Source organism: Triturus cristatus, chromosome 2_1 (assembly GCF_964204655.1).
Source record: "Triturus cristatus chromosome 2_1, aTriCri1.1, whole genome shotgun sequence".
Lineage (NCBI taxonomy): Eukaryota > Metazoa > Chordata > Amphibia > Caudata > Salamandridae > Triturus > Triturus cristatus.
The window spans coordinates 494,167,405-494,191,195 of record NC_140581.1 but is presented as its reverse complement, the minus strand read 5'-3'; the positions used below and the strand labels follow the sequence as shown (position 1 = coordinate 494,191,195).

The following is a 23,791-nucleotide window of genomic DNA, read 5'->3' as shown; positions in this document are numbered from 1 at the left end:
AGGCTTCTAAAGTAGTAGCCAGAACGTGTGTGTATACCATTAAGTCATTGACATATAGGGATACTTTCTTCAACCATGTACCATAGGAAAAGGAGATAATCCCTTGTCTTGTTCAAACTTGATCTTTTCAGAAAAGGGTTCAATATACAAATTAAAAAGTAGAGGAGAGAGAGGGCAGCCCTGCCTGGCCCCTCTTGTTATCTTAAAACTTGATGTAAGATTACCAGTCAACAAATGTTTTCCCGAAGGCGCTCTATAAATGCCCCGTATGGCCCTGCAGAACTTGGTACCCATATTATAGTGGTCCAACATGGTGTACAGCTATTGCCAATTTATCTTATCTAATGCCTTAGTAGCGTTGAGTATAATAATCACCAGTGGTACTTTGTTTGCCGTTGCCAAATCAATAGTCCCTATTAGCTCATTGCTTAGATGGTTCATAAATCTCCCTTTCATAAAACCTTTTTGGTCTTCTGCTATCAACCGTCCTCTTACATTAGTCTACTGGCCAGGATACTGGTGTAGAGCTTAGAGTAACAATTTAGAAGTGAAATTGGTCTATAAGATTAACAAGACATTAGGTATTTTCCTGGATTTAGAATTAAGGTAACTTCTGCTTCTCCCAGGATTTTGGGACCAGAGCTCCTTCATCCCAAATTTCTGCAAAGAGTTGGGTCATTACTGGACATAATATATCACTTAATTTTAAATAAAATTAATTAGGAAGACCATTTGGCTCAGCTGCCCTACCTCTCTTACATGTCTTAATCAACAACAGTACCTTGTTCTGAGTTATCTCCTCATCAAGTGTTTCCTTTTATTCCACTGAAAGTGTCCTGACTGACTGCCCATCCAAACAATTATTAACCTGTTCCTCTAACACGTTCAAATCCTCTGTATACAGGGTTCCAAAAAATTCAACAAAGGTCTGCTCCACTTCCTGAGCTTCTCTTAATCTATTCCCCATTCTCTTACACTTTATCTCACTTATCTCATTTCTTACCTATTCTATCTAAGTCTTCCACACCAGGAGTTTTCCAGCATTCTCACTATATAAGTGTGCTAATTTGCTGCCTTCCCAGCGTGCCTGAATTCACTCTTCCAGAATAGTGCTAAGACTAAGTTTCTGATCTTGAATTTGTTTGTGCTGCCTCTCAATGCAGTCTTCCTCATCAGTTAGCTCCCTGCACTTTTTCTTTAACACCACTATCATGTTCCAGATCTTCAACCACCTTCCTGTATTGCTTGGCCTTTTGTGCAGAAAAATCAATCACAACACCCCTTATATAAGCTTTGAACGTGTCCCAAACTATATGTTTAGCTGCTGATGTGCTGTTACTCTCAAAAAATGCAGCTGTTCCTAAAATATCTATTAAAGCATGATTATTTAGTAGGAAACAATCTAATGTGCGTATTCTCGACTATCTACCCGATTCTACTTTTAACTCTAAAGCCACAAACGAGTGGGTAAATGCCTCACGTATTTGACATCCGCTCTTAGAGTCTTAGCTAATAAGAAATAGTCGATCCTAGTGGTGATTGTATTTTTTGTTCTGAGAAGTATACCCTTTTCAACACCATACTTCTCTCTCCAAATATCACAAAGTTCAAATTGTTTCATCAGGGATCTATTGTAGACAAGCATTTTAGAACAGAAAGGTGATCTGTAATTATTAGATCTATTAGGTCGGCGGCGAGGGCATGTCCGGTGATCACCGATTAGCAGCTGGAGGCTTCCAGAGACACTGTGGAGGGCAAATGCTGGAGGAGGGCGGCCCAGGAAATGAGGAAAGCCTGCAGGCTCACTTCCAGGGTCTCTGGAGGGGAAAAAACAGCTACAGCAGAGGCAGCTTTCCCAATCCTGTGCTACTTGTCTCTGATGCTACATGGAACACCTTTGAATGGTTGAAGAACAGCACATGGGACAGAAAAAGACAGGTTGATCTCAGAAGATTTGATAATATAGACGAAGGCTTGGAGGAGGTGAGAGAAGGAGAGTACCAAGCTGGAATCAGTGTAGGTAGGACGACGGTAGGGGGCTCGCTAATGAGGGGGAAGGTACAGAAACCAAACAGGTACACATTGAGAAGCGTGGGGGGATTTGTGATGACCCTAACACACCTAAGTAGCAATTCCTTCAGGGGAGGGAATCAGAGGTGGGACCCATAAAAGTAAAAGCAAAGGCCCTGAGGGAGGGCAAGAAACTCCGCCCCCCCCCCACCCTGTGTTGCAGGAAGAAGCGATTCTGCCCCCTCAGAGCTCCAAGGGAGACTCTGGCATCCTCAATCTTGGAGGTTGGGTAAGACAATCCCACCCCTAAAGTTAAGACTCTGAAGGTTAGCCCCTCTCTTTGGTCTTATTTCAAGCTATGTGGAAAAATTCCTGAGGTTGAGATGGGTCCTCTATCTCCTGACATCCCACAAGCTTCCTCTGTGGTATTCTTAAACTCTAGGACTGAGTCAGCAGCCCTTGCTGTTATGGATAAAGAGTACAGGAATACACTGAGAGAGCAGTATCAAGACCACTGTATGAAGACAGTGGAAGTACCTCAGATTCCGGTTAGCCCAAATTGGTACCAATGTCTAGCAGAAATTACCCTATTGAGAGTGCAGGCAAAGGAAGAGAGATGGAAGGTGACAATGCTCCCCTGGTAAGACTAGTATCTAGTAAGACGTCTGTGGATCCAGGAGAAGTAGGGCGAGAACATAATGATGATATCCCTATGGTCACCCTGGAGGGGAAATCCCTGCCTGTGTCACTCGCACTCAATTCTGCAGAGTATGAGTCGTAGGGCAACTCTTTGGAACAGTTAATGAAATCTCTTGCAGAGGAGGTTAGAAGTGGGTTTACATTATCTCAAGCTAGCCAAAATGAGGTTCAGGATGTCTGTGAAGGGGTTGTTGTGAAGTTTGAATCGCTGTCTCAAAGAACACATGTATTAGAAATCTCAGTAGCGGAACTACAAGAAAAAATGACACAAGACAGGCAAGAGTTCAATAGGTTGAGGGTGAAATATAAGGACTGTCTTTTCCTTCTTGCCCAGAGAAGTCAAAGACAGTGTCCACTTTTCATGCTCTGCCACTGATACCTGCCTCCCCCTCTCTTTCTTCCTCTTTCTCTCATTTCCTCTCTTTCTGTCTCTCTCTCGCTCCTCTTCACTTGCTGAAAACCGTGACTTCAAGAGACGGCTCTTACCCTCTCTTTCCTCTCATTTTCTTCATGTGTTCCCCTGTGAAATGGATCCAAAAAATGAAAGAACCACTTTTGCTGGAAATATCATCTTTTTCTGACATTTTTCTATTGCAAAGAGCAACCTCGGAACGGAGAGAAAAAAAGGTTCAAAATAGGAAAAATAAATAAAAAAATAAATAAAGCAAGACAGAGTGGTCGTAAAGTGGCCAGATTGGTTTTCTTCACAGCCAAACACATTAGCTGCAGTTTACAGAGTTTGCAAGTGAAGCGCTGCTTTCGTTTTTTTGTCTTTCTTTGAACAGCATTGTTTTACCCGGGTGGAGAAGTGCACCCTTCCCGGAGGTACTTCAATACCTGGTTGATGTGTGGAGTGGAACACGTTTAATGTGATCCTTATCAGCTGTTTTCCTTATTTTAGTTTGTAAAATGTGTACTGCAGCTCTGTGTTCAGGGATGTGGTCTTTTTAAACCATACTACTTAAATTTTGTAAGGATATAAGCAATGGACATTGAAACAGGTCCCTTCCGTGCCCTGTAGCCATGTCCTTAACTTTTGAGGCAAAAACACTCATTGTTTTCTGAATAATGAGTGTAAAAGCGTTAAGGTAACAATGTTGTTCCTGCTAACATTTCACATGCTTTACTTAATCTGCATTCCCTATGAGTGTTTGCTTTTTCCAGGATGTTGTTACTTTTTTTTCCAGGAAACATATTACTCTTGTTTAGTGCATAATTTGAACAGAGTCGCATCCAGGTGTTTATAGTGGGGTGCAATTGGGTCGTAGCAGAAGGCAGTGTGAGTTTCTCTCAGTGGGGCAGTATAGTGTTTAGTGGGGGACAGGTTGTAGCCAGAGCTGACAAATTTGGAACTGGGGAACCAGGTTCAGCCTTCATGGCCAGTCCACCAGACCACTCTCCTGAGGGAGCACATGACCATTCTAGACCTTAGAAGCCCCTGCTAGACCTTAGAAGCCCTGTTGTCTTTGCAACAGCAGGTGGACCATAGTGGTGGCAAGTGTGAGTTAACCTTGAAGGCTTGTCCACCACAATCCATACTGAAGTTCACCTCCAGTCATGAGGGCAGGCCTATGAAGCAGCACACCCTAGAGCAACAGTGGCTCTGTCACTGATGTCACAGGACCCTTGAGGCCAGTCTGCCTCACCTATTGGAACCTCCATTCGCCTGGTTTCAGCAGTAATAGTGCAACTCACCAGGAATCGGCAATGACGGATTTGCACACATACAAAAAATAAGTTCTCTGCTTCATGCACAAGCACTTTTAACATGTGCCACCTGCTTTGGGGGCACTGGAATTATGCAGCAATAGAGGACAAAATTATGTTGTAGTGTTGGCTAAATTATGCAGCAAAAAAAGGCTGCAGCGTAATATAGTACATTTTCTGATACCTTATTTTGACTTTTTTTTACACATACTAACAGTCTCTGCAAAGATTGTGCATCATCAGTACCAGTGTAACATACAAATGCAGCAGTGAGAAAGCTGACCAGTCAACCTTTGCAAAGGGCCTTTCACTTTGCAGCAACAAGAGTCACATTTCTAAGTAACTTTTGATCTGTTTTTGATACAATGTTTTTGTTAAAATTGTCAGATTATGTAACAGATGATGTATTATGTGGCAAATATGGCAGAGCCATAATTATGTGGAAAGCATTTGCAAACTAGGATATTTTACCATTCATGTTTCAACTGCTCTTGTGGAAAAAGGGAGGAGAAGTGCTGATGACAGAAACTGCATGGCTCGGAGACAATTGGCTTGTGATTCCACTTTTTAAGTGTTTTTGGGATACTCTGTGATTGGAAACGTATCCCACTTTGTGAATGTTTTTTTAATGTCAATAAATGATATTAAATCTTAAATAAACATGTTTATTCATTGGTTTAATTGAATAATGTAATAAGAGCAACTGGTCAGTGAAATGCTAAACAAATACTAAAAATTGGGATGTTTTGCTCTTTCTGGCAACATCTCGGACTCCGCCCACTGACCCAATCCTCAGGTTATTCCCGCCCTCTTATTCTCCGCCCACAGTTCCCCTACTTTTTTTTTCCCACTTGAACCACTGATCCTATGTAATAATGATGTACAGACCATTGAATGTGCTATATCTGGTTGTGCCTTAACAAATTATCAACAGAGATTTTTAAAACCCTTTTTTTAATTAAGGTATTTCAATAGCAAGAGCTGTAATTGAAAAGATAAATTTTCCAGTATGAATTAATGTTGTGTAAACATTTTAAATTGTTTAGCTCCTTTTTAAAGTTGTCTTTATGGATGTAATTTGTATATTGTAGATCTCATTGTAAAATCTAAATTTCTAATAAAAAAAACTCTGAACTGCCACATAAATGTCTTAGACAACCATAATTGCTATTGTTTTGTGTGTAATGATACTCTAGAGTTGGTGGAAAGGAAAAGGGACTGTAATAATTAAAAAAAAAGAATTATCAAAGACAATACGCTTCTTCTTCGCTACATGGACCGCAGAGAATAGTGAGGAAAATCACAGATAGATAGAGCTGATTATTTTTGTAAAGTATACATAATCGAGTATTTTATATAACATTAGTGAAATGTACAATAACCAATTCCGTTTTTCAAACCTCAGTTTTTAAAACGTGTGTTGCCAATATATCTGTTGATACTTTAAAGGCTAAGTGAAGTGCATGTACAGTTTTAAATGAAATTGTTTTCTCCAAGTATCATTTCTGGCGTTCCTTTGTTAGTCCAACATGGCCGTTACAGTTACACAGGAAGGATACTGAACTTCAAGCGCTTTCTTTCTTCCATGTCAACGACAAGAGGCGAGGAAAGCGTTCCCTATAGCAGGCGGGCGTCAGGACCCTTTTGGGTGGCCAGACTGTGATCTCGGCGCTCACATCCGACGAGTGAGTGAGTCAATCGCGGATCCCGTGTCGCTGGGAGACCCGTAGTCTCTGGAGCCGCCCAGCGCTACTGGAGCCGGCGAGGACCAAATTACATTAGACCCGGACGCCAACTGCGTGCTAATCAGAGTGGAACCCCGTGTGATTTTGGAGCAACGTTCGGCCTGAGACTGCCATATCCCCACAGGAGGATAAGTCACCCCGCCGGGTATTATCAGCCCCTGAAGTCTTCGCAGTACTGAGGAAAAACAGCCAAGATGGAGTATGAGTGGAAGCCGGACGAGCAAGGCCTGCAGCAAATCCTGCAGTTGCTCAAGGAGTCGCAGTCCCCAGACACGTCCACGCAGAGGACCGTGCAACAAGTATCCTCTCGAGCTAGGGGCGGGTCTGAGTTTCCGGGAGTGCAAGCCCCGAGTCCCCTGGTACTGTATTGCACCGCGGGATGGCAGGACATGTGTGGCAGGGTCTCAGCAAGGCTGCCGGGTGCTGCCCGTCCCTGCGTGTACGGGCACCAGTGGCATCACCTGGACACTGCCTACTATTGCCCACCGCTCCGAAGGGGGCGGGATTCATAGGTGAAGCTCACTGACCCCACTTGTACCGTTGTTTAGCTCCTCCTGAACATACAAGGTGTTAGTCCACTGATGGGTATTTGATGATCCCGATTTGACACATTGTTGTTCCGAGGAGTTAAGGATGACACCTGAGTGCGCAGGGCTGCTTTCTTTTCGACTCCTGCCCGTTATGCGACAGTTGGTTTGGAGATGTGCATCACCTATCAATTAATTTGCTCTCCCATAAGAGAGAGTGAGGGTAGGTGATTTAAGAGTGTCAGTGATAAGAAGAAAATGTTGGTGGAAGATGCGAGTCTACAGAGAGTGAGCTAACCTTAGTCTATTGATGCTTTTTCCTTTCGTAGGGTGTAGCATTTTAAAGGAGTGACACCCGCCAAGTCAGGGGGTGTTGTGTGTCAGTAACTCCTTGTCCGTGACCGGGATTGGACACATCATCCTCTTGACTGGTATTTTAATGCAGCCTAGATCCGTGAAACCTCCCATGCCTTACTCATCCAGTTGTGTTGTTCCCTTATCCCTTGTCCATGTATACTTGTTCGCTTACGATTCGCGACACACTAATGCAATAAAACTACCGTTGATTGCCATCTGTTGATGCGCCTGCTCCGTGACAGCACCGAGATTTGGCTGAAGGGTCTGTGCAGCTAATGTTGGTTATGATTAGTACAATCTTTTTGTTGCCTGATCTTTGATTGATGATTGTCCTATCAAATAGTCTGACCAGCACCATCAAGCCCTTTATGACCCATGGGAGTGGTGAGCTGTTCGACCCTTACAGATCACATCTGTTAATTACATTGCCGAAGAGTAGCTATGTGCAAGCGATGCATACTCTGCATGCAGTCTCATCCGTTGCGAGCCGATGCCCCCTACGCGAAGGGATCTTGTTTCTGCCTAGTCTAAAGTTGTCATAACTAACGTGGGCAGAAGCCCTTGTGGTTATTTATTGAAATCGACCATCTTCCTACTTCAGTGAAATCGGAGTCGCTAATTTCTCACAGGGCCGTAGGTTGCACGTGCAGTAGCAGGCTTATCCCACTTTACACTTGTCTTATACCACTTAAGTTCGTTGTCCTTGCAGGCACCCATAGTTCCCAATGCCCCTGCTGTACTTTTGTATTTTACTGTTTTTTGTACATTATATTTACTGCTGTTAATGTTTAGATCGTTTTGTAAAAAGGACTTCCAATCACTTTTACAAAGAGCGCGTGTACTTTACAGATTTATCGCAAAATGCTGTCATCTGTGAATACGCTGCTCCGCAAACGAGTCTGCATTGAGCATAGAACAAATTTCAATTTGAGTAAAAAGCTCGGTTGTAATTTAAGGACCTCAGGACACCATTTTGAACTGGTTGCTGCTGGCTGGATGTGAAGGGTTCCTTGGAGTTGTACTACTATTGTTTTGATGTGAAGCAACTGAAACATTTCCCATGTAACTATCTGGATACGTATTTCAGGTGATTGTGAAAGGTGGGTTCTATCAAATGTGTAATTTCATTTTTTCTCTCAGTCAAGCAGCTGTTACTGGCCACATTTTATATGACCTGAAGTCTGATCAAATTTACTTTGTAGCTACTAACGTAGTGTTGATTTGTAGAGCCAATGTTTGCTCCTTAGAATAGTCTCTTTTTGCTATAATGGGTGCTCATTACTCAACTTACTGGTATTCGATGGTACAATGCAGAGTATCCGGTTTGTTAATTTGATCGACCTTAAAAAGCCGAGTGGACCCACCGTGATTCAAAAATTTTACCGTGCTTTCAGACACCGATGCATGCTGTGGATACTTTAGTTCACAGACCTGACAGCTTTGTGTCTGTTGATACTTCCTTTCACCATGTAGTTTGCCTCCTTCTTCAGTTTTGTTCCAGGAATATGAACCCTCTTCTCAAACAAGGTGGGTCTGTGAGCCCTTGTCTGGTGTTACTCATTCTGATGACGGTAAATCGCTACCCTTTAAATACGAACCGTAAATCGCTACCCTTTAAATACGAACCGTTTGTTGGTCTGGTGCAGATTTTGACTTTACTAATTCTCGTTGGCCCTCACAGAACAAGTAGAAAACAAGTTTGTACTATTTCGGTCTTAAAACTCTGGATGCGACTTCATGTAATTTGATGCTCTGTTTTGAATGTCCGATTCTCCTTTCTCACCGTGAAAGTTACGTGGTGAAGCACATTTTGTGCCTAGAATGTTTCAATGAAATGTGCTATTCTTTGTCATCTATAATCCAAATTGAATTATATTCGCATTCCTGTTTAAAAAAAAAAAAAAGGTAAAGTCAGATCTCAGAAACGAACACTATTCTGTGCCAACTGCTTGGCTACTTCGAAGTATAAAACACATTAATTCCTGGAGGAATTACCTTTTTCAATGTATGGCGATGAAGAGAATATCTCAAATTGTGCCTTCCTTATAGGATATTTATTTTAATTTCAATAAGTTTTTATGATTATTATTCCTGTTTTTAAATATGTAAAACCAGAGTAATTTCTGCAATACCCATCCATGACACATGATTTCTTAGTGTTCTCACCAGGAAGGTTTATATTATTTGAACTTTTTTTATATTATTTTAAACATATTAGAAAGTACATTTGACCTGTTTAATTTCTTTTTATGTAGCATAGAACAATTTTGCCCTTATTCTGCATTACGTTCTTTATATATTGACCTTAAATAAAAAAATGTTTTTTTTAGCTCTAACCCTTACACTAAGGGTGGCTGCTGTGCTTTGACGAGAGAGATTGAGGACAAATCTTTACGGAAAGTTCGATCGTGGAGAAAGATGCGGGGAGCACTGTGTACCCATAGGCCCCTTGGGGAAGCGTTGGCGTGGAGATATTCCGTCATAATCAAACCATGTATGGCTGTTCTGACTTGTTCTCTATTTGATTCAGTTAATTCCTCCCAATCAGTTGTCTGTGCCAATGTTTGTGTAAGTTCAGTGTTTTGTAATAGCGGGGGTACCGATAGAATCTCACTAATGTCTTCCTCGTATAGCTAAGACCTAGATTGTCTGCCATGATTTTTTCCGTAATGTTAAATAGTATCTTTCAGGCCGTCCAAATTGTTGCTGCGTAGTTCCGGATGTCCTCAATTATATTGAGTCCAATGAGGATATAGTAGTCCGTAAAAGCAATAGGCTTCCACAGCTGAACGCTGCATCAATCGTCTTAAATCACAAGGGGGGAGGGAGGGAAAAGTGATGATCCATTCAGCTTCCAAATAAGGTACAAAGATCAAAAGGAGGGGGGAATGGACCACTTGTACCTACGTTACCAGGGTCATTAGTTATTGGATCCTTTCATAAAAAAACCCACATACACGTACGTAGGTAGAAAGGCGGTATATCTTGGATCTCCGGCTATTCGTAACGTGACAGCATCATCATAGGGTTTGTTTTTCAGTATGCTGACCTCCACCTGGAGGTGAACCACTGGTATTGCAGTAGTGTCCAGAGACCAACAATTCTAAAAAGTGAAGTGTTCAATGTGAAGTGAGTTAAAATTCTTTCCATATCCTCATTTGGGTGCAATTATTTATTGGTAAAGGGATGTTGAAGAAATTAAAAACAAAAGTGTGCGTATTTAGATTGTGTTACTAAATCCAGCACACTAGTGTAGTCCATACGTGAGATCGACATGTTTAAGCCCCATTATGCCCAGACGGGTCTAGGGGGCTTTCTTCAGGACCGGTGAAAGTGTGTTGGCACTAGTTGTGCAGCAGCTAGGAGTGGATTACCATTTGTCCACTCTGATAAATAGGTCAATAGTACCTGTAATTGTAAACACAGCGAAAAAAGAAATGTGTGTGAATTCCTGTCTGTTTTTGTGATGGTGCAAGTTAACATTCTTTATGGATTTAAAAAAACCAAAACTTTTTTAAGTCGAGACTGCTGACCCAACCATATTGCGCACTTTGCAAAGATAGGTATCCTACTACGTAAATAGGGGCATTGCTTCAAGTTATGGCGCCAGGGATTTTAAAGGCACTAGTGGTCTAGTGTTAACAATGGACACCTACAGTAAAGCATCTAAAGTATTAATCAATTACACATTTCACATTAATGGATTTAAAAGGTACATTAAATAACTATAATGATTCCGAGTGTGTACAATTTGTATGCGTCCGTAATGGCCCTGTACATGTGGAAGGAGACCGGATGTAGGCGCGTTATTATCTCTCTATGTCTGCGCTGTTATGACTACGGGAAGAAGGGGTGTTTAACTAGGGACATTTTATAAATCCATTATTCTGTAGTGTGTCTAATCCGCCATTAATGGTGGCGTGGTGTGTTCTTAATGCTGGCACGTCATCAATTCGGACCCTCTTAATTAATCGTAACGAAGAATGCTCAATTACCTGAAGAACCCACTTATGGGCGTCCACGGGGACCGGCAACTTTCTCCCAGCATACTGCGGTTAATGAAAGATAGTTAGTTGGAGACCTTCCTTGAATCCAGCGAAGACTGTCTCTCGGCGTGTTCCTCACCTGCAGCTGCCGGAGTGTCTGCTTGTGCTTGCTCTGCCCTCGGTGACGTGGGCCTGTTCCGAGCAATCATTTGTTTCTTCGTGAGGGTAGACATGAAGGAGAGACTAAGTGGCGATAAATTGTGTTATTTAAGTGAGGATTATTTGTGAATCGTGTTTTTTGTTAGTTGGTGCTATAAAAATCGCTATGGTGAATTTGGTGAGACTTTTATAACAAATATTGCCTCCTACGAATTTGTAGTGAAATTTATATATACATTTTTTTTTTTTTTATATATATATATATAAAAGGAAGGTGAAAGGGTATTGGCAACAAGGTGGGCTTAGTTTAGTCAACAGTGTTTTATAAGAAATATTAGTGAGAAATGTTGAGAGTACATATTCGGACTCTTGTCTTAATTCTGATTTGTATGAGAATGAATTACTGGGGGTGGTTTCATAGTGTGGTGGAATGTTCAGGAGGTTATAATAGGGCTGAAACATGTCGACCTCACGTATGGACTACACTAGTGCGCTGGATTTAGTAACACGTTCTAAATACGCACATCTTCTGTTTTTAATTTCTTCAACATCCCTTTACCAATAAATTATTGCACCCAAATGAGGATGTGAAAAGAATTTTAACCTCACTTCACATTGAGCACTTCACTTTTTAAAATATTTGGTCTCTGGACACTACTGTAATACCAGTGGTTCACCTCCAGGTGGAGGTCAGCATACTGAAAAACAAACCCTATGATGATGCTGTCACGTTACGAATAGGCAGAGAACCAATATATACCGCCTTTCCACCTGCGAACGTGTATGAGGGTTTTTTATGAAAGGCACCAATAACTAACAACCCTGGTAACGTAGGTACAAGTGGTTCATTCCCCCCTCCTTTTGATCTTTTTAAGTCTGAATCTGGCCAAGATAGCTGCTTCTCTGGGATATAGAAGAGTTTCTTGCTAGTCCTCATCTTCAAGTTGACATATGTCTCTATGCCATTGTCTACGGGGTTTCTGGAGGGGGTCGGGGGACTTGTGTAGCAACTTTCGGTAAGTCAGGGAGATTGCTTTACGTTCTATGTGGTCTGTGAGAAGCTTGTCCTCTGACTGTGAGGCCTCGGGGGGGATTACTCCCCGAAGGCAAAGCTGCCCGTTAAGCATGTTTGACTTGTAATTATCTGAAGGTTTCGGTTGGGGCCATTGTGAACTTGGACTGTAGCTCCTCGAAGGGTATAACTTCCCCCCTTGTTTCCATATGTCTCCTACTGTCGAGATACCAATGAGGTCCCACTTGTCAACCTTGGCAAGTGTGAAGACTCCCAAGTCTCTTGGTATCCCATAATGGGATACTTTGCGTCAGGATGTCAGACCACCCCAGCCTTTTGTTTATTTTTTGCCATAGTGTATTGTGTGTGCGGTGGGTCCTGTCAGAGCACTCCCTTTTGGTTTTGTGTATAGGGCTCTCATGTATCCTCCCTTACTCATCAGTAACCTGGCCATTCTATATGCCGGTTCATCTTGTGGTCAGTGGACCCATTGATTTATTACTGCCAACTGGGCTGCCCTATAGTATGTCGCTAGGTGGTTGCGCTATGCCCCATCATACCACCCTCGTATCTAGTTCTGCGCTGCTATCCGTGGGTGTTTGCCATCCCATAGCAAGTCTCGTACTTTACTTTCAACTGCTCTGAAAAATGTTTGGGGGATCAGGAACGTGGTGTTTTATAGAGCGTATAGGAAGTGAGGTAGTGCCATCATTTTATAGAGTGCTGCTTGGCCTAACAATGATATCTGTAGCTTCCCCCAGTGCTGGACATCGCTCCGTAGGCGGGTCAGTGGGGCCTGTATATTTTGAGCATAGAAGAGATCAGCATCTTTTGTCACATATATACTGAGGTATCAAAATTCCTCCCTCGTCACAGTTGCTTCACAGTTTTCTGGTAGTACCTGGGCTGCTGAGTGTGTGTATGTATGTGTGTGTGTGTGTGTGTGTATGTATATATATATGATTTGGACCAATTAATTAAATACCCAGATTGCTCGCCTAAATTTGTAAAAATCGTTATGATTCTGGTTATGGAGCGACATGGGGAAGCAACATGCAGTAGGACATCGGCATACAGTGATATGCGATCTTCCCATCCTTCTGTCCAGCGAAGACTCCGTATCAGGTGGTCTCCCCTGATCCACACCGCCAGTGGCGCGATGACCAAGGCGAACAGAAGTGGCGATGAAGAGCAACCCTGTTGAGTCCCTCTTTGCAACTTAAATGTGCCGGATGTTCGCCCGTTCACCACCGCCTGTGCCGTGGGTCCAGAATATGAGTCCAATCTATGCCTGATATTTGGGACCAAACCCCATTTTCTCCAACACGGCGAATAAATATGACCACTCCACCATGTCAAACTCCATGCGTGCGTCCAGGGACACTACCACAGCCTCCTCTCCGTTAGTTTCTTTCCCAACTAGTACCCTGTGGAGGTGGTGCAGGTTAATCGCTGTATTTCTTCCCGACCGATGTGTTGTTGCAGTCTGGAAGCGAGAATCTTAACTAGTAATTTTGTTTCGGCATTTAGGAGTGAAGTAGGGTGGTATGAGGAGCAGCAGTTTGTCAGTTTACCGGGTTTGTGTATAACTTCTATCGTGGCGAGCCATTGATCTGATGGCAGCCCACACTCTCTGAATACATTTGTAGTAAATTTGGTGCCACTTGGGATGCTGCTACTTTGTACAATTCAATTGGAAGACTGGACACATTGCCTTCCCGGACTGAATACCACGGATGGCGTAAGTTATTTCCTCCACTGTGATATCCCTGTCCAAGTTGGACACATCGTCCGGAGTGAGTACCATTAGCAGCAAATCCACCAACATGGCACTAGATGCTCCCATTGTGGCGGTCAGAATTTCGGTGTATATCGTGGTATAATATTGTGCAAACTTTTCTGAAATTTCTTGCGGATCCCTCAAAACCTCTCCCGAGTCTGTGGTAATAGTATGTGCCCATCTATTCACCCTTTCCTGTCTCTCAAGCCAGGCCAGAAGATTCCCAGCTTTATCCCCATGCTTATCTCTTGTTGCTGACCGTTTGGCCCTGGCTATCTCCGTAGCTTGTTCTCGGTATTCCTGCAAAGTGTGTGTCGTCTCTTCGGAATGCATCCTGACCAGTTGATTCTCTAATCGCAGTATGTTTCCTTCCAGCTCCTCTATGGCTGCCCTCTTTTCTCTTTTATATCCCACCATGAGAGAGAGTCCTTCCCCTCTTATGACTGCTTTATAGGCCTCCCACAGTACCAGTCCTGAGGTTACCGAGTTCTTATTCTTTTGGAAGCAGATTTTGGTGGCCTGAATGAGTCCTTTCCGAATCTTAGGCACCCTCAAGCTCTACGGGTGTAGTGATACACCGCGTCGAGCACTGCGAATTTCTGCTGAATAGCAGGCCCAGAGGGGGAGTGGTCCGATCTTCCTTGCGCCAACTGATGTTTCTCTTAAATCACAGACCTTATCTGCATGTGACATAATAAAGCCTATACAAGAGTAACTATTATGTGCTCCCAAGTTATAAGTGAATTGTTGCGCCTGCGTGTTCTAAGTATGCCATACGTCTGCTAGGCCCATCGCACCTATAAAGTCTGACAGTGGTGAGGGGCGCCGACATTTGCGCCTTTGAAGGGGGGGGGGGGGAGTAGTAGTCTAACTTGGAGATCATTTAAGGTCATGTTAAAGTCACCTGCAATTAGGTCACCATCAGGTAACTTAAGGAGAAATGCACTTAGGTCTGGAAAAGTGATGTTATGTAGTGCCTTTGGTAATTTTACGGAAACTATGTTAATCGTTTTCCCCTCCCACTTACTATAAGAAGTTTGACTGGAAACACATTGTATACCTTGTGTGTCATTGTGTTGATAGTTCCACCCAAACCCAGTGAAGACTGCAAAGTATGATCAATGGGCTGAAACAAGTCAACTTCTCTGAAGGGGCTACTAATGCAAAGAAGAAAACTGAAGAAAGCCTAAAAATATAAATTGAGAATCATTGGTCCCTAGGAGCAGGACTGCCATGTCTAGAAGACTGTATCCCTTACTTCTATAAAACAAACTGTGAGAGAATAGATCTCTTTAAGAGCAGTATATATCAACTAAAGAAAACAGGAACATATCAAAATCAGACCCTGACACTGATAAAATACATTAAATGTAACTAATATTTTTTCCTAGTTATTTCTTTTTTTTATAGTATAGGTCCAATATGTGAATGTATGTGATGCTATGTTTGTATATATGTAAAATGGTAGCAAAAGACTGGACTGTTGCATGTGTTATGTCTTTATAACTATTACAAATGCATTAATAAATGTAATGAACCTTTCTTGTGAGAAGTCACAAGTCGTAGTTTTTCTGAAGAAAATCAGTGGTCTTGCACATATAAAGGGAAGAAATAATCTTTACTAAATCTACAGGGGAAGACTTAATTAAAGGTTTTTCTTCTCCATACTCTGAAATGTAAGCCTAGGTTTAAATTCAATTTTTTTGTGAATAGAGTTTGTAGGGTTTTTCCAGCACTGGGACCCCTTTACCTTCTTAATTAGGAGAAGAAGGTTGGTGTTTTTTTTTTATTACTTTAATTTCTTCTTTGCCGTTTTGAGGTTTAGGCGCTTGTAGAAGTTCAGGTTGGCAAGTTTAAATTCATGGTGCATATTTTCCAAGGCACTAGGATTGTTTTGGGTGTGTAGGTCTTTAATCTACAAAATACCTTTGTTTTTTCCCATTCTTCCCAGAACAGAAGTCTCCTTTCAATTTTGATGTCTGAGTTAAACTAAAGTGATGTGTCTAATGACTTGATCTTGTTATCTAGCATCCTGTCTAGTAGTTTTAGCTCATTATTGGGGTTTTAATGATGTTTAGGGAGTGTTTGACGCTAACCTTGTCATGTATATAGTAAATAGATTAGTTAATGGATGCGCTATTTCCCTTTCCTTCTGGAGCCACAATGGTACCAGAGCACATTCCTTTCGGGATTCTTTTTCTTTATACTTTCTTTCCCATTACTCCTTAGCCTTCCGTGGCTTGTTCCAAGGGCCGTTGGTGGGTGCCACTACTCATATGAGTTTAGGAATTCTTTCTGATGTAACAAGTTTTTCATACCCGCTGTTATTGATTGTCATACTATGAATGTTTTATCTATTACATGATCTATTCCAGTTCACCGCATTGTCTCAAAATGGGTCCTCTTCCCCTGAAAGTATGAAAGTCTAAATAGTTAAGTGTATTTCAAAGTACCCAAAACGTTTGTTTTATTCCTACTGCATCTGATCAAGGAATTCATTTGATAGCAATCTTTCCTTAACACACTTTCTTTCCAGAAACTAGAACAACTCAATCAATATCCTGATTTCAATAATTACCTGATATTTGTGCTCACAAAGTTAAAATCTGAAGGTAAGTCTCATTTTAATGTTATTCATGTGTCCAGTTCTAACCTTTTTGGACTTGGGGCTTGAGGGAGCATTGAGCAGATCTCTCTATCTTCTTTTTTTGATGACAAATGATTATGTATGCGACTTCACAGCTTTGACATATTTTAGCTATTATTACATAAAGAATAGCAGAAGCTTGCTGCCGACTCTTCTATGTTATGATTTATTTCATGTTTACCCAGGAGTTGCTCGCATAGATCTTTTGGAAGGAGTCCTGATGGACTATCTCAGTCACAGGGTCCTGCTGCTTCACTTGCTTCTGTCTTGTTTGGATGGGATCAGGTTGTTAACCAGTTTATTTGGTTGTAGTGACCTTGAAAAGCAAACAGTGGAACTTTGTAGTGTAGTTGTGATCTGAAGATAATGCTACCTAAAAGTTCTTGTCGAAGGCTTGTGTTTCTGTTTTTGATAACAGATGGATTGGGTTTAAACCTGTTTTGGGCGATGAATCCCAAAAAATGCAACACATTTTCTCTGGAACTCCAACATACACCTAACTTTATTCCTAAAGGAGTTTTTGGTCTGAATCTTCAGAAGCCTATAGGGTTGCCTCAGTATTTTTTTATTTTGTGCATTATAAGTGTGTTTTTCTAACATGTTAACAGTCGTTACTCCAATTTGAAAATGAAGATCTAGTTAAACCCCATAGCATCTGGAGCTCCCCCCCCCCCCACCGCAGCATTGAGCCCTTTTTTTGGCTATTTGGCGTAGTTTGTGCTTGGGGCTCCATAACGTTTGTTCCCCACATAAGGTACCCACGCCCAATTTGAGTCCCATTTTTGTTGTTTTTGTGTTTGTCCCAAGATCCTGGGGATTCTAAAATTACCCAGGGTTTGTGGATTTTTTTGGGAGTGGACTGAGAAAATAGGCAAAATTTAGCAAAATATGGAGTTTTTTTGATAAAAATAGGAAAAAGTGGCTGTTTTTTTTCCTCCTAAAAATAGCAGCAATGAACGGTTTGCTGTCCTAAAGTCAAAATCTTCATAGCTTTCAGGAATATGGAGAGCTGAAAAAAAAGAAATTAAACATTTGCACCACAGTTTTGGCTTTTTTCAAAGAAGTAGCACATTTTTCCGGTTTTGTTTTGTTTTTTTGGGGTACTCAACCTACTTCCCCAGTTTTTGGTGGAAACCCATAGGTGAGCCAAGAAACCTATAGATTTCTGAAAAGTGACAAGAATTCAACAAGGAGTCATATGTGTAGATCCCTCAAGGTTTTTCTATGGAAAAGAACTGTTAAAATAAAGAAATATTGAAAATGAGTAGGAAGAAACGGCCATTTGTTACATTTTCATCTGGAACTTTTTGTCACCATGGCTGATTTTACAAAGGCAATACACCATTACGCCTGCTAGACCCTTCTGGTTGCGGGGATATTTAGAGTTTGTAGGTTTTCCAAGAATCCAAGGTACCCAGAGCCAATTAATGAGCTGCACCCTACAATGGTTTTTCATTGAGTACAAAGTATAGACCAGTTTATATAGTGAAATGGGTAGAGTCAAAAATGGGTATCGAGCAAACTGTGTATTTCTGAAATGGCACAACATATGGAGTTTAGGAGCAGTGGTTATTTGTACAACTCTGAATTTGTATGGGGTCCATACTAGCATATGACATTGTGGGTATTTTTCAAAATGTCTTCTTTCTTTTGCACTGGCTTACATTTGTAAGGCATAAATGCAGTAAAATCCAATTGTTACTAACTAATATTTTACTATTGTATGCCCTTACAAGTATTCCGCTAAAAATGGTACCTCACTTGTGTGAGTAGGCTTGGTTCCTGCAACAGGAAATTGCCCGAATTACAGTGTGGCCGCATCACAATTTTCCACTGAAAACGGACCCCTTTTTATCCCAACGTGGGTAGCTGTAGAGTTTGGACCTTAGCTCGGCCGTCAACTACGGAAACCTACCAAGCCTGTACATGTTTTAAAACTAGATACCTAGGGGTATCCAGGGAGGGGTGACTTGCGTGGCTCTCACCAGGTTTTTACCAGAATCCCCTACAAACTTCAAACGTTGACTAAAAACATATTTTCCTCACATTTCTGTGAGGGAATGTTCTGGAATCTGTGAGGAGCCACAAACTTCAATCTACCTGACATTCCCCTAAGTCTCCTGAAAAAATGGTACCTCACTTAGGTGGGTAGGCCAAATGCCTGTGACAAAATCTTATCAAACTAAGGTCAATGGGAGTCCCCTGGCAAGGGATCCCATTGACCTTGGTTTGTGCTGCTCCAGTAGCAGGTATTCGGCCCAGCTACGCAAGTAAGGCAGCCTTTTTATCGGCAACAGTGGGGTAATGCAGAGTGGTAGGAATTTTGTAGATTCCTGAGCAATCCGGAAGTTTCCATCATCAAAATGAAAGGCAAATGTGTGATTTCAGACATTGTTTAAGGATTGCAGAGCATTGTGGGTAAAAACCTCTTGGGATCCATGCAGGCACACCAGCCCTGACTCCCCTGGTTGTCTAGTTTTTAAAAATGTAGGTTTACATGAGAGGTGCCACAGCACGGCCCCAACTACAGCACTAACTCCTATTACTTGTCTCTCAACATAGCTATTTAGGGCCTTTTTTGTTGTTTTCTTTGGCCCACCCATACAAGTGGGGTACTTTTCTTATCTGGAGACGTAGGGAAACTCAGGGTGGTAAGAAAACTGTGGCTCCCCACAGATTCCAGGGCTTCTGAGTAAAATTACCTGGTGAGAGCCATGCAAATCATGCACCCCTGGTCTCCTCTGGTTGTCTAGTTTAAAAACATGTGCAGGATTGCCTAGGTGCCAGCTGAGCTAGGGCCCAAGATCCACAGCTACCCACACTGAAGACAAAAAAAAAGACAAGGAGATCTTAGTAAGGGCCATGTTTACATTTTGGCTGACAAAGAAGTCTCCGTTGCCCTGGTGGAGAACTTAACGTCGGCCACGCTACGACTACTCCACACGCCAAATTTGGAAAAGATAGCTAAGCTTGCGGTCAAATCAAAAACATTGACAGGAGCCGCTGAAACAGCGGTTCCTGTCATCAACATGACAGAGCTTTCCATCAATTTATTTTTATTTCAAACAAAATCCCTTTGCCAGATTTTCTTATTGAGGGAAAAATATGCCCCTTTCACAGTGGGAGTTATCTCCCATGGCAAGGTGGGCATAAGACAGTTATCACTGCCCCTTGCCACCATGGTTTTCCAGGTGGTGACAGGCAGTGAAATCTAACCTGTATGTCTGAACATCTAAATTAGAGGCGCGGCCACAGAGGTAGGTCGTCCACAGAGGCCCTTACTCAGTCGGGACATGAAGGGGGTGCAACCATACAATAGATGGAGTAGTCGTCCTCATAGTTACACCAATGCTTCATCCACGTGTATATTGGGCGCCAGACCATTATCTTCATGGTAAGGATACTCTGTTGCCATTGTGACGGAGTATCCATATTGCCACAGATCTAAATCGGGTACTAATTTTTTTAAGTTAATAAACCACTTCCACTGGTTGGTTTCAGCACCTCCAGAAATGCTAGCTTCAAACCACAAATACTTATAAAAGTATCTGAATGTGAGCCATTAAGCCGTATCAAGGCACCAACTGCTTTATGGCCCATTCACGCCAACCCTGGGCGTAGTGGGCGTAGTGGGGCTACGTGGAGCATCGCGTAGTGTGGCCAAATCTACTCGTGCGCTCCACGTAGCCCCACTACGCGCCGCCCACAACCCTCCCGCCCTCATTTTAAAATAAATTAAAGTATTATAAAAGTAAATTAAATACCTTACCTGCGGTGCGGCGTCCCGGGGCTCCCTCTTCCTGCTTGACCGGCAACTTCTTCTCACAAATGCGCATGGGCGTCCGCGCATGCGCATTTGTGAGAAGAAGTTGCCAGTCAAGCAGGAAGAGGGTGCCCGGGACGCCGCACCGCAGGTAAGGTATTTAATTTACTTTTAAATTCTTTAATTTATTTTAAAATTAGGGTGGGCGGGAGGCGGGTGGCGGGCAGCTCTGCTTCGCCGCGGCGTGTGTGTAGCGCTGCCTGCTACGCCTACTTTGTAAACTGCGAAGCAGGCAGCGCTACATACACTCCGTGGGCGGAGCGGAGTACTACGCCTGGGATTAATTCACACACCACACACAATATTATACAGCCGGCCGCAGGCCCAATCCAACATATCAGTGCACTCACATCAACTTACCGCCTCCATGCAAAGGCCCATGACATTCATACGCCACAGGACAGAATCCCCATTTATGTTAAGACATGTTGACAGTTTATGCATTCACAACCATAACAAATCAAACAAGCATTGGCATAGCCAATAGGTCTCGCCTTTGGGATCTTATAACTGTTTAGCCATGCAACAGTTGCATAACTAAATACTTATAAGGTCCCAAAAGCGAGACTTATTGGCTATGCCAAGCGGCCTCGAAAGTGATTGCGATCAAATATCAAAGCGGGCGTGCGGCCGCGAAAGTGAAAGTATTCTCGGTCAAGCGCACGCCCGAGCACATGCACTGTAGCTCTAGGCTGGCCAGGTAGCCCTTTTTGGAGCCCTCACAAAATGTCTCGCCAGACCAGTGCATGCGCTGGGTCAGGCGAGACCTAAAAATCAGTATGATTACGTTTTTATCACCTGTGAAGTAACCGTCTCAATTCGGAACATTACGAACGCATGCCTATTGAACTTTTAGGAATGGCTCCCATGACAGCGTCATGAGGTTCAGAAAGACGACGTACTTGGGTCTTTAGTCCACTCACTGTGGTAAATCCAACTCCTTCCAGTTTGTGAATGCAAGTTGGGGGTGTCCGAGTATGCCTCGAAGGCATCATTCCTCAAACTGAGTGAGTATATCTTACTTTGAAGCTAAAGTGATATGCTGGGGAATACTGCCTAAGTTCCCCTAAAGAGAACGTCATAAGCTATAAAGAACAGTAGTTTTTGGCACACAAGTTAGTCAGTGAGAATGTAGCATATGTCACTTCTACTTTTATTTTTCAGTTCTGTGACTGTAATGTACATTTCGTACGGTAAGCTGAATAGATACAAAGTTTTTACGGCGGATGAACATGGCAAGCAGGACAAACATTTTACCCATATGTGTCTGTCTCACGTTGGGTGCAGAGTTCTCTATTTTTTTTGGGGGTAAAATGCGCTCTCATCCAAGAGGGTATCCTACCGCTGATGCAAGAGCAGTCAAGGCTGTTTCATGGAGTAACTTAGTCGAAGAGCCAACTGTTCAGCTTCGTGTGGAATACACTAATTTTAGAGATGGAGCATATGTGTAGAGACAGGTCATTCCGCTCTTTTTGAGCCAATTTGGAAAAGTCTATTCTCCTTGTTCTGGTGCTTCCTATTCTGAGCATAGGTGTCTGGAAGGTTTCTGAAATCTGAGACAATATTGAGGTATGTTGGACCAGTGCTGTCTAAGACTTGGGTGTTTCAGGAGCTGGAAAAGAGCTGTGGATTGGAAGTCAGAGAAGCTGTTTTAGGTGTCTGGTATATGTGTGTTGGGATATTGAGAGCGGAGGCTGCCTGCTGAGTTCTGTTTGGTTTGGAGTCATTTGCATAGTTGAGTGAGGGAGTAATTCAGTATTGGGGCGAGTATGGCACCAGTGGTTTTGAATTCGTAGGTGAAGATGAAGTGATGCTGTGTTTATTTGTGCTACCTAATCTCTCTGGCTTCTACCTATGCAGCATTCCTCTGAAAGCACACCTAGCTGAAGCTTTTCCTACCCGTTCATGTCTCTGTCCTCATCAAAGTCCTGACTAATCCTGTGTACTTGCCAAGTGAATGAATACTGTCTTCTGCTGCTAGTTACTTAAAGCTCAAGAAAACTTGTTTTTCATGCGCCTTCAGCACACTTGCTGTGCTAAAACCAACTCCTTCCAGTTTGTGGATGCTAGTTGGGGGTGTATGCCTCCGAGCCTGCATTCCTCGAACTGAGTGAGCGTATCTACCTTTGAACCTAAGGCAAACATGCTGGTAAATACTGCCTAAGTTTCCCTAAGTAATAAGCCAAACAAATGTCCAGTGGGACTTATTCACCAACAGTTCTGCTTGCTTTCGAAGTGTGCAAGCTCAATTATTACATTGTATCCTATTGAAATAGGGTACCAGACGTACTATCTTGTATGATAATGATTGTTTTCAAATCTTTAGTCTAAGGTCACAATACATTTCCTTATATATCCGAATTGGTGCAGCCAATGCAGTGAACGTGTGTGTGTGTGTGTGTGTGTGTGCGTATGTATAGTTATACTTGGGACCTATTATCCATAGGAAATTCGCAACATTCTATTTGGAATAACTTTGGCACCGGTTGATGAATCTTTGCGAAATTTTCAAAACTGGTGGGGCGCTCCTGTCCGCTCCTATCCTGAAAGTGTCGGGGTGATTCGTCAAGCGGGGGCCGAGGAAAAAAGGGGGGTCCCAAAACGTGTTTTCCCCAGCAATATTCCATAGGAACCTTTAATCGCAGATTTAGCCCAAACTGCTGAACGGAATTACACCAAATTTGGTAAAGAGGTAGCCCTTGGTTCACACTCGTGCCTTTTGGTTAAATGGTGTAAATCCGTTCAGTAGTTCCTGAGAAAATGAAAAATAAAACCACATGTATATCTATGGCCTCGGAGGGTCCGCGTACCTTCCCGATCACGAGCTGTATGCTAATTGGCTGTCAACACTCCAAACCAGGAAGTGTTGGCAGCCATCTTGTGCCTCGGTAGAACCAAGGCACAAGAAACCTAAGAAACAAACGCGAAAAGGGGGCAGGGTAGAAACACCCTGACCCCCTAGGCCTGGTCAGGGGGTCCCACAAGGACCCCCAGGGCCCAAAAAAGCATTTAAAAAAAAAAAAAATTCGGCCGAAATTTAAAAAAAGAAAAAAAAAAAGCGCGGGCTCCCGCGCTTCGTTGGTAATTAGCCCCGAGGCTTATAAATGTAATGTTGGAACCTCCAAGGCCCCCTCTAGCCCCGGGGACTGCCACCCCCCCCCCCGGGATTTATTTTTTGTTAAAACACCCTGTGTGGGGGGGGGGCTCAAGCCCCCCCCACGCCCCGGCGACCGCCACCTCTCCGGGGCTCTAAAAATCTAAATTGGGGGGGTCCGTGACGGACCCCCAAGCCCCGGGGACCAACACCCCCCGGGGCTTTGTGGGAGGGGGGCCACGCGG

The 23,791-nt window shown here is 42.8% G+C and overlaps 1 protein-coding gene across 1 annotated transcript in view; it reads left to right on the top strand.

Moving 5' to 3' along the window:
* Positions 1-6,019: 6,019 nt before the first annotated feature.
* Positions 6,020-23,791, top strand: part of TNPO1 (transportin 1) — a 1,554,860-nt gene continuing 1,537,088 nt past the window's right edge. Inside the window, exons 1-2 of the mRNA XM_085632345.1 lie at positions 6,020-6,460; positions 16,519-16,594. Coding sequence (XP_085488471.1) covers positions 6,356-6,460; positions 16,519-16,594 — 181 coding nt within the window. The 5' untranslated portion in view covers positions 6,020-6,355. The remainder of the gene's footprint in view (positions 6,461-16,518; positions 16,595-23,791) is intronic.